This window comes from Gouania willdenowi, chromosome 9, assembly GCF_900634775.1.
Source record: "Gouania willdenowi chromosome 9, fGouWil2.1, whole genome shotgun sequence".
Lineage (NCBI taxonomy): Eukaryota > Metazoa > Chordata > Actinopteri > Blenniiformes > Gobiesocidae > Gouania > Gouania willdenowi.
In genome coordinates this window covers 15,776,625-15,792,485 of record NC_041052.1, presented here as the reverse complement: position 1 = coordinate 15,792,485, position 15,861 = coordinate 15,776,625, and the positions used below count along the sequence as shown (strand labels likewise).

General features: G+C 39.8%; 1 protein-coding gene across 3 annotated transcripts in view; it reads right to left on the bottom strand.

The window, feature by feature from the left end:
• The window catches only part of zmat4a (zinc finger, matrin-type 4a), a 152,008-nt gene that overhangs the window by 38,789 nt on the left and 97,358 nt on the right, over positions 1-15,861 (bottom strand). For all 3 annotated transcript variants that reach the window (XM_028458460.1, XM_028458461.1, XM_028458462.1), the window contains one exon: positions 10,260-10,481. In XM_028458460.1, the coding sequence (XP_028314261.1) occupies positions 10,260-10,481 (222 nt within the window). The remainder of the gene's footprint in view (positions 1-10,259; positions 10,482-15,861) is intronic.

Sequence of the window (15,861 nt, the reverse complement as noted above, 5' to 3'; positions counted from 1 at the left end):
TGGTCCATGCTTTTATCTTCATCAGACTGGACTATTGTAATGGTCTTCTGACAGGAATCCCCCAAAAGAGCATCAAACAGCTACAGCTGGTTCAGAATGGTGCAGCTCGGGTCTAAACAAGAACAAAGAGGTCAGAACACATTACTCCAGTTTTAAAGTCTTTACACTGGCTCCCAGTCATCCTCAGAATAGACTTTGTAGTTCTGCAGCTGGTGTCTAAATCGTAGACGTACATTGGCGTAGACCCCCTCCCCGTAACCTTACGTGCGCCTCCCAAAAACCCTGTATACCCCGTCAAGGCGACGTGGAACATAAGGGCTGTGATTAGTCTGCTCCAATCTTCAGCCCCGGTCACTGCCTTTTTCAGACACACTGTCACATTTCAACTTTTTGTGGAGTGATACGAGAGTTGTTTCTACAGTGGATTGAGTCAAAGAGAGAACGGAGACGGGCTAAAAGTACTATTATTTTCTTTCATGGCTGCAGCACACGTGAAGCACCACCAAATGAAGTCAATCACAGATAAAAGGTGTGTTTTCTTTTATTATCGCTACTCTGCCTTGTCCCTGTACCTACAGTGTGTTTGTGTGTGTGTGTGTCAGTCACAGTAAACAATGACTGACATGCTGTGGAGGCTGCCAGAGGAGCACACATGACGTTATGTTGTTTTAATGTTTGTGTCCAACAAAACACATGGTTAGGTACAGTAGGTATGTAATAATAACATTTTAAGATGCGTAAAAAACATACAGCCACAATCCCCCTAGGGGCAGGGCGACCAATCACAAAACGAAGCGTTCCCTCCACGCAGAAGTAAATGGGCCAACCTCCACGGCAGGTATGAACCCAGCAGGTCTCTCAGATCGATGGACACATGTCAGATAGTGGAGCCCAGAATTCACAGTAAACATGGTGATGCTGCGTTTAGTTGCTATGCTGCACAGAAGTGGAACAAACTGCCAGTAGAGCTGAAGTCAGCATCCAATGTGAACATTTTTAAATCAAAGTTAAAGGCACTCTTTTTCTCTATTGCGTATGATGTCATGTTGTTGTTGATGTAATGTGTTTGTTGATGATTTTAAATATGTTTTGCTGCCAATTTTATCATTCTTATTAATTTTAAGCTGTTGAATGTTTTCCGTTGCACTTTGCGTTGCCTTGTGTATGAAATGTGCTATACAAATAAATTTGCCTTGCCTTACACACAGATGTTTAACCTAAAAGAGAGTTTCCTCAACTGTTTACTTATGGTTTCCTTTTACATTGTTGTGGCAGTGGTTTGTAAACTAAAGCTCGATTATCTTATTCCAGTGACAGTTGATCCTCTCCAAGGTTCATTTCTCTTCTGCACACGTCTGTCAGAAGCCTACTTTCACATTTAAATTCATCTTTTGCAACAACAAAGGTGCAGAAACAGCAGTGAGAATGGCTGGTCCCAATGGGAATATCAGGTAAGCACTTTAACTCATTTTCCTACGCACACATCCACCGTACATTATTCAATTGATAACATAATCCTTGCTGTCGTGGAATAAAGATGATTAGTGGCAGTATCTCTCAGGTAAAGTACAGAAGAATAAATAAAACAATGACAGCATGGAGGAATATTTGGTAACACTTTAAAATAAGAGTCCCTTAATTAATGTTAGTTAATGCATTATTAAGCATGAATTAAGAGTTTGATAATGTTATAAATCATTCTATGTATTACCTAACATTAAGTAACATATCAGTTTCTGTATTAATACGCAGTTAATTAATGACTACTGCAGAGAGCTAATTAAAACATTATTAAGCATTAATAAAAGGTAAACTAAATCTAATAATTATCCTCATGTATGTATTACTTATTATTAATGTATATATTAGTAAAATGTAATAACTTCTCTAGTAATCATTTACTTAGGGTTTTTATTAAGTAAGGTGTTACATACTGTAACACTAGCAACTTGACAAAAACCATAATAAATGTATAGGAGTGCCTTATAAGCATTACTTAACCAAAGTTAACCATGATTATTTACTTATTACGTTATTAGTTATTGCGTTTGATTTGATTTGATTCAATTTTATTTTATTTCGAACACGAACACAATAGCAGAGTATCTCACGATAAGAAAAAATATAATGATAATAATAATAGTAATTAAAAAAATTAAATAAATGATGTTTTACTAATATAATAATCAATGCATACATAAGGATAACTAATTACATTATATAACTTTTAGTCATGCTTAATAATATGTAGTAAACATTAATGAACTACTTATTAATGCATTAACTGGTATGCTAATTAATGTTAGGTAATACATTATAATGATTGATAACATATTATTACACTTTTAATTCATTAAGCATGAATTAAAAGTTTAATCATACATCGTCTGACATTAATTAAGGGATCATTATTGTAAAGTGTTACCGAATATTTAAAGGAGGGTTCGAAATTAGCATTTAGCAGAGACCAAGGCAGAGGAATGAACTTCTGGCTGGCGGGTCAGCTGAAGTGGCTCCCCACTGTCTGCCCCGACATTGTCTGGCTGTCACTCAGTAACCTGTGGGGGGGGGGGGGGGGGGGGGATGTACTGTAGAAGCAGGACAGACACAGAGGCTGTGGCTCGTGTTTCATTTAGCTGATGAACGCAGGAAGATAAAAGACGCTGATATCTAAGCCACATACAGGAGGTCCACTGTATTCCTGTGCAGGAACCCTCCTGTGCTGTAACATTCAAGCCTGAGGGGAAATATAACAAGCCTGAAGAAGGCTTGGGTTTTATGTTCAGAAAAGACTCGTTCTCTGCTGTTTAATCCATAACGTCTAAAGGTACGCATCTATTGTGGAGCTTTCAGGAAACCCCTGGAGAAACATTAAAGCAACAATTCATCAAAGAGCTAGCTGATAAAAACACACACATGATGGACCATGCACACACCTCTGCAGAGGTATTAAACAGGCAGCAAAAACAGCTGGTACTAAAGAGAATTCTCATGTCACTTATTCACCTGCACACTGGTAACAGAGCCCATGAGCTTTACAGAGACATTTCAAACTAAAGAACCCGTGAAGGACCCAAGTCAGGTTTGAACAAATCACGAAGCCTGTGAACGACCGTTGGGAGTAAAGCCCAGGGAAAGACAGATTCAATCTAACAAAAGGTTATTATTTTAATAGCTGTATATGGGTTGTAGTTGACAAGTTTTTGTTGAATAAAAATAATAATTGAAATAAATTAATTGCTGAATCTTGAGCCAAATCAGGCCAGTCTCAGAATAAAGCGTACTGTAAATTTTTACCCGAGAAAAAGAGTAGTGCGTGGTAGCTGCTCGTTATGGACAACTACACCGGGTTTATGCCGACAAACAACTCATAGGCAATGATAGCTTATGTTAGCTTACTTGTTCCAACATCAATATCCAGGCTGTTCACTAAACTTGATGCGCTCCTCTGGGGCTCCTCTTTGGCTACTTCCTGACAGCTATCCAGCAGATCTAACGGCTGACAGCTGGGTTTATCACCCAAAACATGAATAAGCTCACTGTAAAATAGGCAGGTGATGTGACCACGAGTCTTTCGCTTCTTTAAACTTAGCTTTAAGGTTCTTAACTTTCTCAAAAAAACGGAAATAGTTGTGCTCAGTAGATCTCAAATAACAACCAATAATAGCCTCGGAGGTACCAGGATAAAACAAGTAGCTACGTTTAGGTATGTCGGCTGCTTGCTCTCTGAAAATGGACTGATTGACTTAGAGATCAACGAAAGAATGAAGAAGTTTTCACAAAATCTGGGATTCCTCTATTAGCTCCTCAAAGACAAACAAAAAAATATTACACACTGGAATTTTACGCCCGATCCTGCTTTATGGAAGTTAAACATGGAACATCAATAAGAACAACATGAAGAAAACAAGAGCAACAGGCATGAAGGTAATCCGGATGATAAACAGAGTAACGAGGATGGACAAAATCAGTAATGTTGATTTATGGAAGAGGCTGCAGGTAATACCAATTGCAGATAAAATTAGGAACAGTCAAATCGACTGCTCCCAAGGGATGGGTTAAATTGCAGAGGATAAATGTCAATATATGTGTAACAACAAATACATGACCAATAAAGGCTTAAAGCCCAATTTAATCAGATGGTTCGGGCATGTAAGACGGAGACCACTAAAACATCCCATCGCCGCTGTTTATAACTATGCAGTGAAAGGTACAAGACCAACCGGGAGACCTAGGAAAAGATGGTTCCAGTATGGTAATGAATACCTGATGGAAAAAGGGAACAAGCCTCGCCGAAGCAGAAAGTGAGATATTGTATGAAGACAAAGCCGAATGGTCCAGACTGACGATCTTCCCTGGCTGACAGGCAACCACCTAATTTGGTAAGAAGGTAAGACCTTTCCACTGACACTGGAGCCACGTTCTTCTGTGTCCCCGTTCTGCCAGTCCTACGGTATGATCCTTCGAGCTTTGCTTGTATTGAAATGTCACACCATATACTTATTAGATTTAAGACCTTGCCGTCGTCCATTTTTCGAAGGCGGAGGCTCCCGCTGGGCAGAATGATGACGTTTAAAGTGACGTCACGTATCAAATGCGCCTTAAATCTGCATTGATCGTTCACACTGAGGTTGCATTGAAAAAGATCAGATCTGATTCAGGACCACATATGAAAGTGGCCCTAATCTGTTTTGGGAAAATCGGATTTGGGCCAGATTTGCCTGCAGTGTGAACGCAGCCTAATTAGTGATCTCAAACTCTTATAAAAGTAACTTTTTGTCATATTTGCTAAATCTGTCACTATGTAAGGACAGCTTTACATGAGCCAGGATTGTGTTTGATGGACTGTCTGACAGCTGTTGCTCACAGGCCCCACCCCTTTCTCGGGCTGGAGTGCCGTCTTTTTTACAGTGTATGGTCTGGAGGAGTAGAAGATGGAATTAGCAACTTTACTGCTAGAAAGGCAATTACTGCTGCTTGATTTACAATATTTTTGAATTGTAAATGTTACACTAGAACTCTGCAGTGCATGTGTTGTTTGTGTTTGTGCAGCAGCTTCCGTTTGGGCTGCTGTAAGTGACACTGTGTTGTTGCTGCTGCTGCTGAGGTGTGTGCACATTGAGAGAGAAAAGCGTTGCAGTAATATGCTTTTAACAGAGCATGTTATATTACTGTGATGTTGCTGTCGGACTAACGTTAGCTTGTTATCTCCTCTGAGGGTGGGGCTTTGGAAAGTTTGGAGGCAGGGCAAGAGAGCAGCAGGGAGGGAGGGGAAGAGAGGGATCTGAGAGTTGCGGACTGCACCGTTAAAGAGTAACTAAACCCCTGCGTTCTCCTGACCTGCCACTAGGAAGGAAATTCAAAAAATGCCTTGATTATGGGCGGGGCTCCTGAAGCAGTTAAGACATGCCCAGTCTATACTATAAAATCTCTGAAGAACAATCTATGTTATGTTAACTAGCTACTCATTACTAAATATACCTCGCTATTCACTCTTCTCTCAATCCACCCTACTCACTGAAGATTTGAGAGCCCACAGGTGCTATTTTTTATAAAAGGGGCGGGGCTAACAGTGCTTGGTAATGATGCAAGATGGTCCCAAAATGTCACATGATCTTGTTCTCAGCCAATAGCAAAAAAATAATTGTAAATGCCGGGTTTCTACCCATAGTAGAAAGTCACTTTACAGCAAATTATGCCAAATTGAAATACTTTGACTAAAATGTTGAGAGTTGGACCAGGATCAATCAACAGCACTACTTCATGACCAAGTACATTTGTATTCAGTAGAAAAGGCTTTGGGGTTTAGTTACAATAAAAACCAATGCAGGATATTTAAGAAACTAAGACAAAATGCTATAAATCAGGTGGTGCATGGAGTTGGGGGGTGTTCCAGTTCCGGTTCTGTGTACCTCTGTGTTAGAAAATGTGTTGAGATGACACAGAAAGCAGTTGGAAAGCTGATGGTGCACCGAACAGGAATTGGGAACAATTTTTGTTGCCTACAGCAGGACGAGCTTCCCCAAGCCTCCGCTGTCTGCCTCAACGGACCGCCCGCCTGCCACAACCCGCTGCGGGCGAATCCACCCCTCCACGGGGAATCCAGGGCTGGTTCTGCCTGATAGGATGATTTGCCACTTCATTACTAATTGATAATCGCTGGAGAGTGAGGCTCATTAGGCCAAGTGCTGAAGACTGCAGCTTGCAAGCCGACATTTTCAGCTTCTTCTTAATGACTGTGTTGATGTTGGCAATTCTGTCCTGTGTTAACGCACTGCGGCATCGATGGAAATAAAAGCAGATTTTAGTTTAAAGCAACACCCCCAGGATCTCTAATCTACAGTAACAGGTTAACTATAATAAGTAGAGATTACAAACCCTTCACCCTCAGAGTATCTATAATTATTGGTGTCTCTGAGCTTCCGATGAAAATTTTCCAGGTGGTCATTATCGCATCACACAGATCAGTAAGACTTCCTTCACAATCCCATTTTGCTCTAATGCAGAGTTTGTCAACTGAGAAATCAGGATTTTAAAAAGCTCCACGGCTCCATTTTTTGTGGGTTGCAAAAAAAGAATATTTACAACAACATGGGCAACAAATCCCTAATTATGCTTTTAAAAACCAGTATTTATTTACTGAAGCTGAAATCAGAAAATTGTTTTCTCAACTTACTTTTTTAAAAACATATACATATACATTTTGTTTAAATTATTTAACCTCTTTGAGATAAATGTAATATGTTTTGGCTTTAAATAAAAAAGGCAACTCATTGAAAAGGGAAACCTTATTATCTCAAGTAGTAGTATGAAGCAGCTTTTAATTGAAAATGCTTGAGAATTTGAATATTTATCTTGATATGGGTCGTGGCTTACATTTATGGAGTGATGTGAAATGCAAGGATCGACCTGCTGAGAACCACTGCTTTATTGGTTCTAGATCATGTGATTGTTGAACCCACTGGAGTACCACACGGTAGTGCTTTGGTCCATTAATATTTAATATTCAGTACTGCTGTATTTTTGATAGAGGTCCACCGGTATATTGGCCGGCCGATATATGGACTATATTTGACCATCACCAGCCCTCCCTAAGGAAGGGTAAGAAGCACTTTATTATAGGGAGGATATAAAAAGGGAGAGCAGTGTTACACCTAAGAGAGGGGGAAGGGAACAGGGAGGAGAGACTCAAGGTAGGAAATGGAACGGGTGGGGAAGAGCTGATTATTTTAAAGTGAGAGTGAGATGTGATGTTGTAGTTGTGCATATAGTGACAAGTGTGAAGCTTAGGTACAATGGTAGTGACTGTGAACAGAGGGAAGGAGTGAGTGGTTATACCTAAAACAGGTGTTTAGTTTAAACCGACTATTTGCACATTGTATATTGTTGCTGTGCTTTACTGCTACTTACCCGTCCTGTACTTTTTGTTTTACTTGGTTGTGTACAGGTATATTTAAAGTTCAATAAATGTCAAGAGTTCTATTGTTGTATTTAATCTAATTTCTAATATATATATTTATATCATATGAGTGTTTCAATTGACTTTCATAATCAATGTGCTTTAAAAAAAAGTATATAGGCCTCAAATATCGGCTTCCAAAATCAACTTTACATATCAGTCATCGGCTGAATTTTTCTTTCAAATATCGGTTTTGGCATCGGCCTTTGAAAATCCCATATCGGTCGACCTGTAATTTTTGAGTGAATTCAGAAAGCATACGATACATAAGCAGTGCTACTGGTGTCTATGGGGGCAGTGCTGGACGCACTGGGTGATTCATTGCTTTCCAGTGGTAAAAAGAAAAAAATAATTTTTTTTAGGGCTGACTTTTCAAGCTAATGAGGGCTTTTAGCTATGTGCAGGCTTATGCTCTCCACCTTATCTAAATATAGATATATAATTTGGTATATATTCATATTTTGATCTCACAAATTCATTGTGTGAAATAAGTTTATTGATGGGTTTTATTTGTGATCCTTGACGTTCTCTCACTGGCACTTGCGTGGAAGTGCAAGTCAGGTGCAAACAATCAGCCCAATCAGACAGAACCATGTGTGGCCTAGAGGGAGGGGAGTTTTAGGAGTCAAAAGCTTAAAACAAAAGGGTAAAATAAAGTATCAATAATATGTATTTGGGAAAACTAATAAGTAAAAAAGATGTATTTGTGTTAAATGTTTTTGTTGATTTTGTAAATATTTATTGTGGGTGTTGAAATGGACTAAATGTGGAACTCACCCACTCATGGACTAATGGGTTAGTCCATTATCTATTTAGAGGCTGTTTCCTGTTGCTTATGAAGGGGATACACTGTGTATTCTGTGTGGAAAAGTAAATATAAGCTAATTGCCATCTGTTTTTCTGTTATCTGATACAAAATCAAAATATGTTAAAGGGGGGATATATTCAGCTGCTTTCTGTATTTTTGAGTGAATTCAGAAAGCTTACAGATACAGGAGCAGTACTACTGGTATCCATGGGGGCAGTGCTTTCCTGATGATGAAAAAAAAAACCTAATTGTTTAAGGGCTGGCTTTTCAAGCTAATGAGGAGTTTTAGCTAATTTCCATCCATTTTTTTTTTCTCTATCTGATGTCAAAATGAAGCTGGATGACATAAAAGGGGAGATAAAATCTGGAGCTTTGGTTGAATGTTCAGCTTTGTTAAACTAAGATTTTTTTCCTTTCTGAATGATAATTTACACTTTAAATTGTAACACGTTCTGATCTTTAAATCCCCAGTACACAATTGTACAATGACCAAACATCAGATGTCCTCAGCTTTAAGAAGAAATCATGTACTTAAACATCAACTGCCAGCATGACAAAGTTAAACTGACGGCATCTACTTACGGTAGTCTGTCCTCAACCGGCTACGCTGCACCTAAAAGACAGGAACAACCAATCGGGCCAAAGGGTCGAAGGCCATGTCCAATCAGCAGGAAGGCCGTGTTCTTCCCATTCGAAGTGGTCATGCTCCGATGCCCTTCAGAGCACCTCTGGGCTCCTTATTCTCTTCTACCAGCCACTCGTCCAACAGCTGGAATAATACTGTGTAATTGCTATTGACGTATTGTGACGACAGACAGGAACTCTCTTCTCCGCTTTGGTCAAATTAACAGCTTGTGACACGCTGGTGGTTCCACAAGGAATCAAGCTGACAGCTGCAGTCAAAAGGGCTGCCTGTCAGTGCACCAGCTAAACACTTAGGGGTGGATTCACTAAAGATTTAGGGGTATTAACACGTGTGCAAATGTCACTCCATGCGCTAATCAACAGTACAAACCCCAGGGAGTCAGGGGTGCGCGGTTGCTGCATGTCGCAAGACGCCCTCAATCCATTTAGTGCATTTAGTGCATTTCCCTGTAATGAAGGGGATAAAATAATGGAAGGCCATTAAAATAAATGAATGCAGTGGGTGCAATGCAAGACATCAAATCTGGAACTTCATGTTCTGCGGGCATGAAGTCAAATGATGCTGATGGTGACGTCAAATGACGCTAGTGCGCGTTCTCGACAGCTTGGAGAGACGGCCCGCTACCGGAAATAAGAAGAATGAGAAGAAGATGGCTTGGAGACTGAAAGAAGACAAGAACAGTGGACTAAACTACTTTTTGGTTCCACAAATAAATGCAAAGGCATGCGCACAGGTCTTGCAGAAAACAGTCACATGAACGGCGAGTAAATAAATAACCGTGTCACAGAATCAGTGCTCTGTATTACTCACAAGAATGCAAATTCTATTAAATTCAATTCAACTTTATTTAAATACAGCCAATTACAACAATAAGTCATCTCATATACATTGAAAGGAAAAACATTAATCTTATTACCTTAGAATTTTCTCATTAAAAGGATGTCAGATTAAAAAAGTGTGATGACATTTACAGCCTGTGGTAAAAAGATGTGTTCCTCAGAGACATTTCAGTTTAATTTATCTTTAGCGTGCTTTAAGACAAAGGGAACCCAACCATGAACACTCTTCAGCTGGTTCTCCTTCTCTCAAGGTCACCCTCTTCTCCATTGTACCGTAGAGCAGAAGCCCTGCGGTCAACAGGACTTAACATCTGTATCATTGCTGCCACAATACACCCCTCAGCCACTGTATATACGGGTGAATGTAGCCCAAAGATTTCCTCAGTGCAACAAACATGAGCTTCTCTGACAGTGAGGCCACACAGCCAAGGCAGAAGGCAGTTCAGATGATAAAAGTCCCACTACAGCCAAACCAGTGTTGTATTAGTACATAAATGTACGGCATACCTTTCATCTCCCCCATGTCCAAGGTCTTGCCCAGTTGCTCCAGCAGATCAGCCCTGGCAGCGTTCTTCTTGTGCTTTTTCCCATCGTAATGTTGCTGAGCCATGCCAGGGTTGTTGAACCAAGCATTGCATAGCTGGCAGTAGCGGTCTGAATCCCGACGCTGCCTTGGGGAGGTCATTGGAGACGTTTCTGGGGAGCTCTTTATGGGACTGGGGGAAGCCTCTGAGGAAAAAAAGCCAAAGGAAACACATTAGGCCACACTCAATGACTCAATGAGTGACCTCACAATGTTATTGCCATGAGGGCACACTGTTTGCATGTGACATAAGAGTAAGGAAATGTTGTTTTGTTTATTTGGTTAAAGCATTCATGGTCAGAAGAAATTACAATAGCTTGCAGGTAATAATGAATTTTTAGCTCCATGATCACAATTTATGATCCCAGAATTAGAAGTAAAGATCCTTTAAAATATTGAAGATAAGGTTCATTTCAAACAACTTAAACATGAGCCTATTTTCCAATTTAAATCATTTTAAAAACGTAAGGTACATGTAGAAAACAAGCATGCGCAAGCTAACCAGAGTAAAGCTAATTTGGAAAGAATTCTCATTTCGCAGACCTGACAAATGCTAAAGTAGACCAAATATTCCACCAAGTTCACAATATTCTTTCATTTCCTGATTTTCTACTTACAAAAACCTTATGCAGATGTTTTACAACTCATTGATTACTATTCAGAGGAAATATCACAGTGCCACATAGAGGCTCAAACAAAGTATCATATCCAAAACAAGAAGTCACAGGAATTTCTTTAAGGTAACAAATATTAGAAACAAGACTGGGAAAAATGTACTTGTGGATGCAGTTTTAGATATTTAGGTATACAAGCACTTTGTTCACAACAAAGACACCTATTTATGCTCTGACTAAGCTAGAGGTGGGAAACTGCTCAAGAAGACTGACTAGTAAGCATAGCAAAAAGACGGAAATGTCAAATCTTGCGCAAAAATGTTTTCAAACATACTAACATTTACAGAATATCTTTCCCGTAAAACAAGTGGCTAAATAAACTATAGCAAAAAAAACGGACGTGTCAATCTCGCCAAAATATCGAATTTCGTAATTTCATGTGACATTCCCTACTGCTGACCTAAAGCATATAAAGAAAAAAATTATAACAGAAACTCTGTTATCTCCATTAAGCATGTTTGGCATACTTTTGGGACATTTAAGAGCGAGTATTGACACAGGCCAATGAAACAAAACAGTTTTGGGTAAACTACAGTATGAAACGGAATTTCAGGAACATTTTAAACAGAAAATCTGAGGCTCTATAAAGGATAATAAATGTTATTCTTCTTCAAAACTAGTCAGTTTAGAGTCAAGGAAGCCTCTTTGAATAGAAGATGATGGAACTTCTGCAAGGATTACTTCAGTCTTTCTACTGAGTTTGTCAGAAAAACCGAACAAGAATGATTTCATCATGAAACTAGAAATAATACTTTACGTTTCTGAAAGAGACTGACCTTGAATAATATAGTAATATGACCTATTATGCCACACTGATTATGGCCATTTTCTTTTACGACACACAACTGACAGAAGTGTTAGCTCAAGTTATTGTACTATGTTTTGTACATGGTGGTAATGTGTGAAGTGTTTTAGGTGGTACAACAGAGATGAATCAGGCTTAACCTGATAGGCCATGACACAATAAGTACAAACAAATGTCCCGGGGTCAACAATACCACAGTACGCGAGTGGAAACAATGCAAGGGCGTTAATGAGCGGTGCTGAGAAGCAGCAGCGATGTTGGCCCTCTGAATAACAAGCTATTGTCTCCACTAAATGCCTGAAGAGCGGAGCCTAAATTCAACTTGGCAAAAGGGAATAAAGAGCTTGCTCTTCTCGCGGCTGCCCACTTGTGTCTTCATGCATGGGTAACAGCATTAACCCCCGAACGAGCGCTGCGTTGCACCGAGCGCGCCCTGACACAAAACGGCACTATCGACTTAATCAGTTTTAACACTCGAGTGCTTGGCTCTCCCTAAGTCAACATTTAGCGACGTACCATTACATCCCATTAGACCAGTCAACATTTCAAAATGACAAAGCAGCGAAAAACAAAGGGCGAGAGAATGTGTGGACCCTTCACTGTCAGCATTTTGATTTTTGTTCCATGAGCACATTGTGAAGAGCTGACACACAAACAATCAGACACACTTTACACAATGTTTACTTTGTTTTGCTACTTCCATATATCCAAGTCTCTCCCCCTTTTCTTTTCCAACTGTTATTTTCTGGTGCCCTTTCTGGATTTAAATCCAGGTCTTCTTTGTTATGCCTCAAATCCACAAAGGACCCAACGTGTTTGACCAGTGCAAGGGATTTTATTCTGTGACCTCCGCAGCTATTGGGGGCAATGTAATCTGTCAGTACTCATGTATTCCCTGCAGTTGCTTTAGGCAAGCAGGTCAGAGGTCAGCAGGGATTTCATGCCTTGTGCAAAGAGATGGATGTGCAGCTTGGAAGCCAAAATCAAATTGTTAAAGGGATACCCACAATTACATAAATAGCTTGACTGAAAGACTATGACATGTCAGGTGAAGCTGCATATGAAACAAAAGCACTTTAACCGCATGCTTGTGAAGATCGATCCATTTGACAAACTTTAACGTAGTGATTATTCAAGGAAGTGCTCGAGTCACACACATCCAACTACTTTTGGTTAAAATTGGGTGACCAGACGTCCCGATTTCCCCCAAACTATGGATTTGTCCCAGTTTTTCACAAGCTCAGTCCTGTTTGTTCAGTGTATTAAGAAATGGACATCTGTTGCCGCTGACTGAAAATAACCTAAAAGCAGCAGCACAGTTAGTTTAAAAATGTGATCTCTCTGGACTGTGAGCTGTCAATCACAACAGTTGCCATAGTAGCACTTGGACTATACTGTAAACCAATTAAAAAGCTCAAGTCCTGTACGCGTTTGCAACTCGATGCTGATTGGTTGATGGCATTGACAATATTACTTGCCAAAACTAAAAAAAAAAATATATTTTTTTATTATTCAAAACAATTTTATGTTAACTTAAAATATAATTTTTTTTTTTTTGATTGATGGCCACTTTAAATTTGGTTCAGCTGTTGCAATAATACATTTCATCCCAAAGAAAGAAAACAATACATTTAATTAACTTTTTTTATTACAAATAAAATCTGTCATTTTCTTTAGTAAAATTAGTGTCCCAGTTTTGAGTTTTAAGAATCTGGTCACCCTAGGTTACTCCGATGGTTCCGATGGCAGAGTAGACTTACTTATTTTAAGGTAATTAAAACAAATATAAATTCAAAATCTTGAGTATCGACAACAAAATATATAAACATTGTAGTTAAAAGCAACTTACAAAAACAAGAAGACAATAAAATGGCTATAACCTAGCTGTTGGAATATTTCATATTTTTAATACTTAACATGAAAAGAAACTAATAAAGAATGGATAGTAAATATATATTTTATTTAAATTTGTTCTACTATTAATCCAATAATTTTTTTATTTTATAGGAAAATAAATAAAAAATTGAATTGTGCTGCTTCAGGGATATAAAACCGTTAGGTTTGCATCTAATGTAGAGAGATTAGGCAAAAACTCGACGTAAGGCAAAAATCATTCATCATCATCAGTGCACCGTCTCACAGCTCCATCTGAATCAGCCTTTTTTATTTAAAATTCTGACTGCTCCACCTTACCACCAGGAATCCTCCTTTCAAACAGCTGGTGTTATGGCTGGGTGGCTCTCTGGTGTTATAGATAACCCAGGCACATAAAGAAAAACTTTTCCTACCATTTAGTGCATCATTAAAGCCCCCCCCTCCCCCTTTCTGTGCTTTGACTGAGTATTAGGCTTTGTGCGTGGAAGGCGGTGCTCCTTACCATCACCAAGAAGCAGATGGCGGCGTCATGCCGTGGCACCTACTGCGTTAAGGACACTTTGAACTCCAGAAAAAGAGGTTTTTTCCCCTCTATTACAGGTTTTTAGAATGAGCTTGGGATAGCAGTGGCGTTCTGTACGGCCCACTGATGATGTGTCTTTTTGTTCTCCTCTGTGCTGAATATTGCGCTGTGTAGATCTAGGACAGAGATCATACCTAAGCTTTCTTTGAACTCGCAATCCATTCCGACGGGAAGTGACTTGTGACCAATAGCACAAACTCATCTTGCGTCATTGTCTTCATTTTAACCAACCTTGGAAAGCGTTGTTTTCAATTACCTGGTGTTCAGTGTTGAATTGATGTTGGAATCCATGTTCTCTGAAGAAGGTTGTGGGCATTCATACACAGGATAATGGAAGTCTGGGTTTGCTGGGTAGAACAGTCTATCTGGTATGGGCTGGTAGTGGTAGACCATACCAGTATTGGGGTCTGGGTTTACTGGGTAGGACACTCCATCTGGATTGGGCTGCTGGTGGTAGACCACACCGGTATTAGGTTCTGGGTTTACTGGGTAGAACAGTCCATCTGGATTGGGCTGCTGGTGGTAGACCACACCAGTATTAGGTTCTGGGTAAACTGCTTCTAACGGCTGACCAAAATGGACCAAATCCGTAGGGTCTCGGTATGCTGGTATTAACCGCTGAGGGGGCTGGGAGTAGTCAACTATACCACTATTAGTATGTGGGTATAATGGTATCAACCACTGTTGTTGGGGAAAATTGTTGTCTACCTGTTCTGTGCAGAACTGTTCATCTGGTGTGGAATGGTAGTGGTAGATTATACCAGTAGATAACACCAGGGTCTGGGTAAACTGGTGTCCAGAGGTGATTGGGATCTTGTGAAACACAGACCTTGTTTTTTGATGTTTCGACCCTCAGTTGTGCTTTTAGCTCCTCTATCATTTTGTCTGCAGTCGGCAATTTTTCTTCATAGTTTTGATGCATTTCCTGCATCTTCTCTTTATGTCGACACAGTTGGACTTCTTGCTCTTTGATCTTCTCCTTTAACGCACATTCGTTAGCCTCCGATTTCTGAAGTATTTCAGATTGTTTCATAAATGCATTTTGGCTCAGATTGTCTAATTCCTCTATCAGGTAATTAAAGTAATGGACGTCATCCACCTTTGTCTGAGTGGTATCGGCTTTTTTGTTTGTTGTCTTTGCCATGTTGATTGTGTTAAGTTAAAACTCTAAAGAAGTTTATTTATCAGGTGAAGCTTTGAAATTCTTTCCCTTACTGTTGCTGCTTCTGCTCCGAAAGTCTACCAAAGTATGATGCGTATGACACACATCATCTCAGAACTCAGTGATATCATCTCAGGTTTTAGGACCCTATCCTTAGAGAACACATGGTAAATGGACTTGATTTTATATAGCGCTTTATCACCACACTGAAGCAGTCTCAAAGCGCTTTACATATCAGCTCATTCACCCAATCACTCTCACATTCACACACCAGTGGGACAGGACTGCCATGCAAGGCGCTAGTCAACCACTGGGAGCAACTTAGGGTTCAGTGTCTTGCCCAAGGAGACTTCGACACATAGTCAGGTACTGGGATCGAACCCCCAACCTCTCGATCAGAAGACGACCCACTAGCACCTGAGCCATG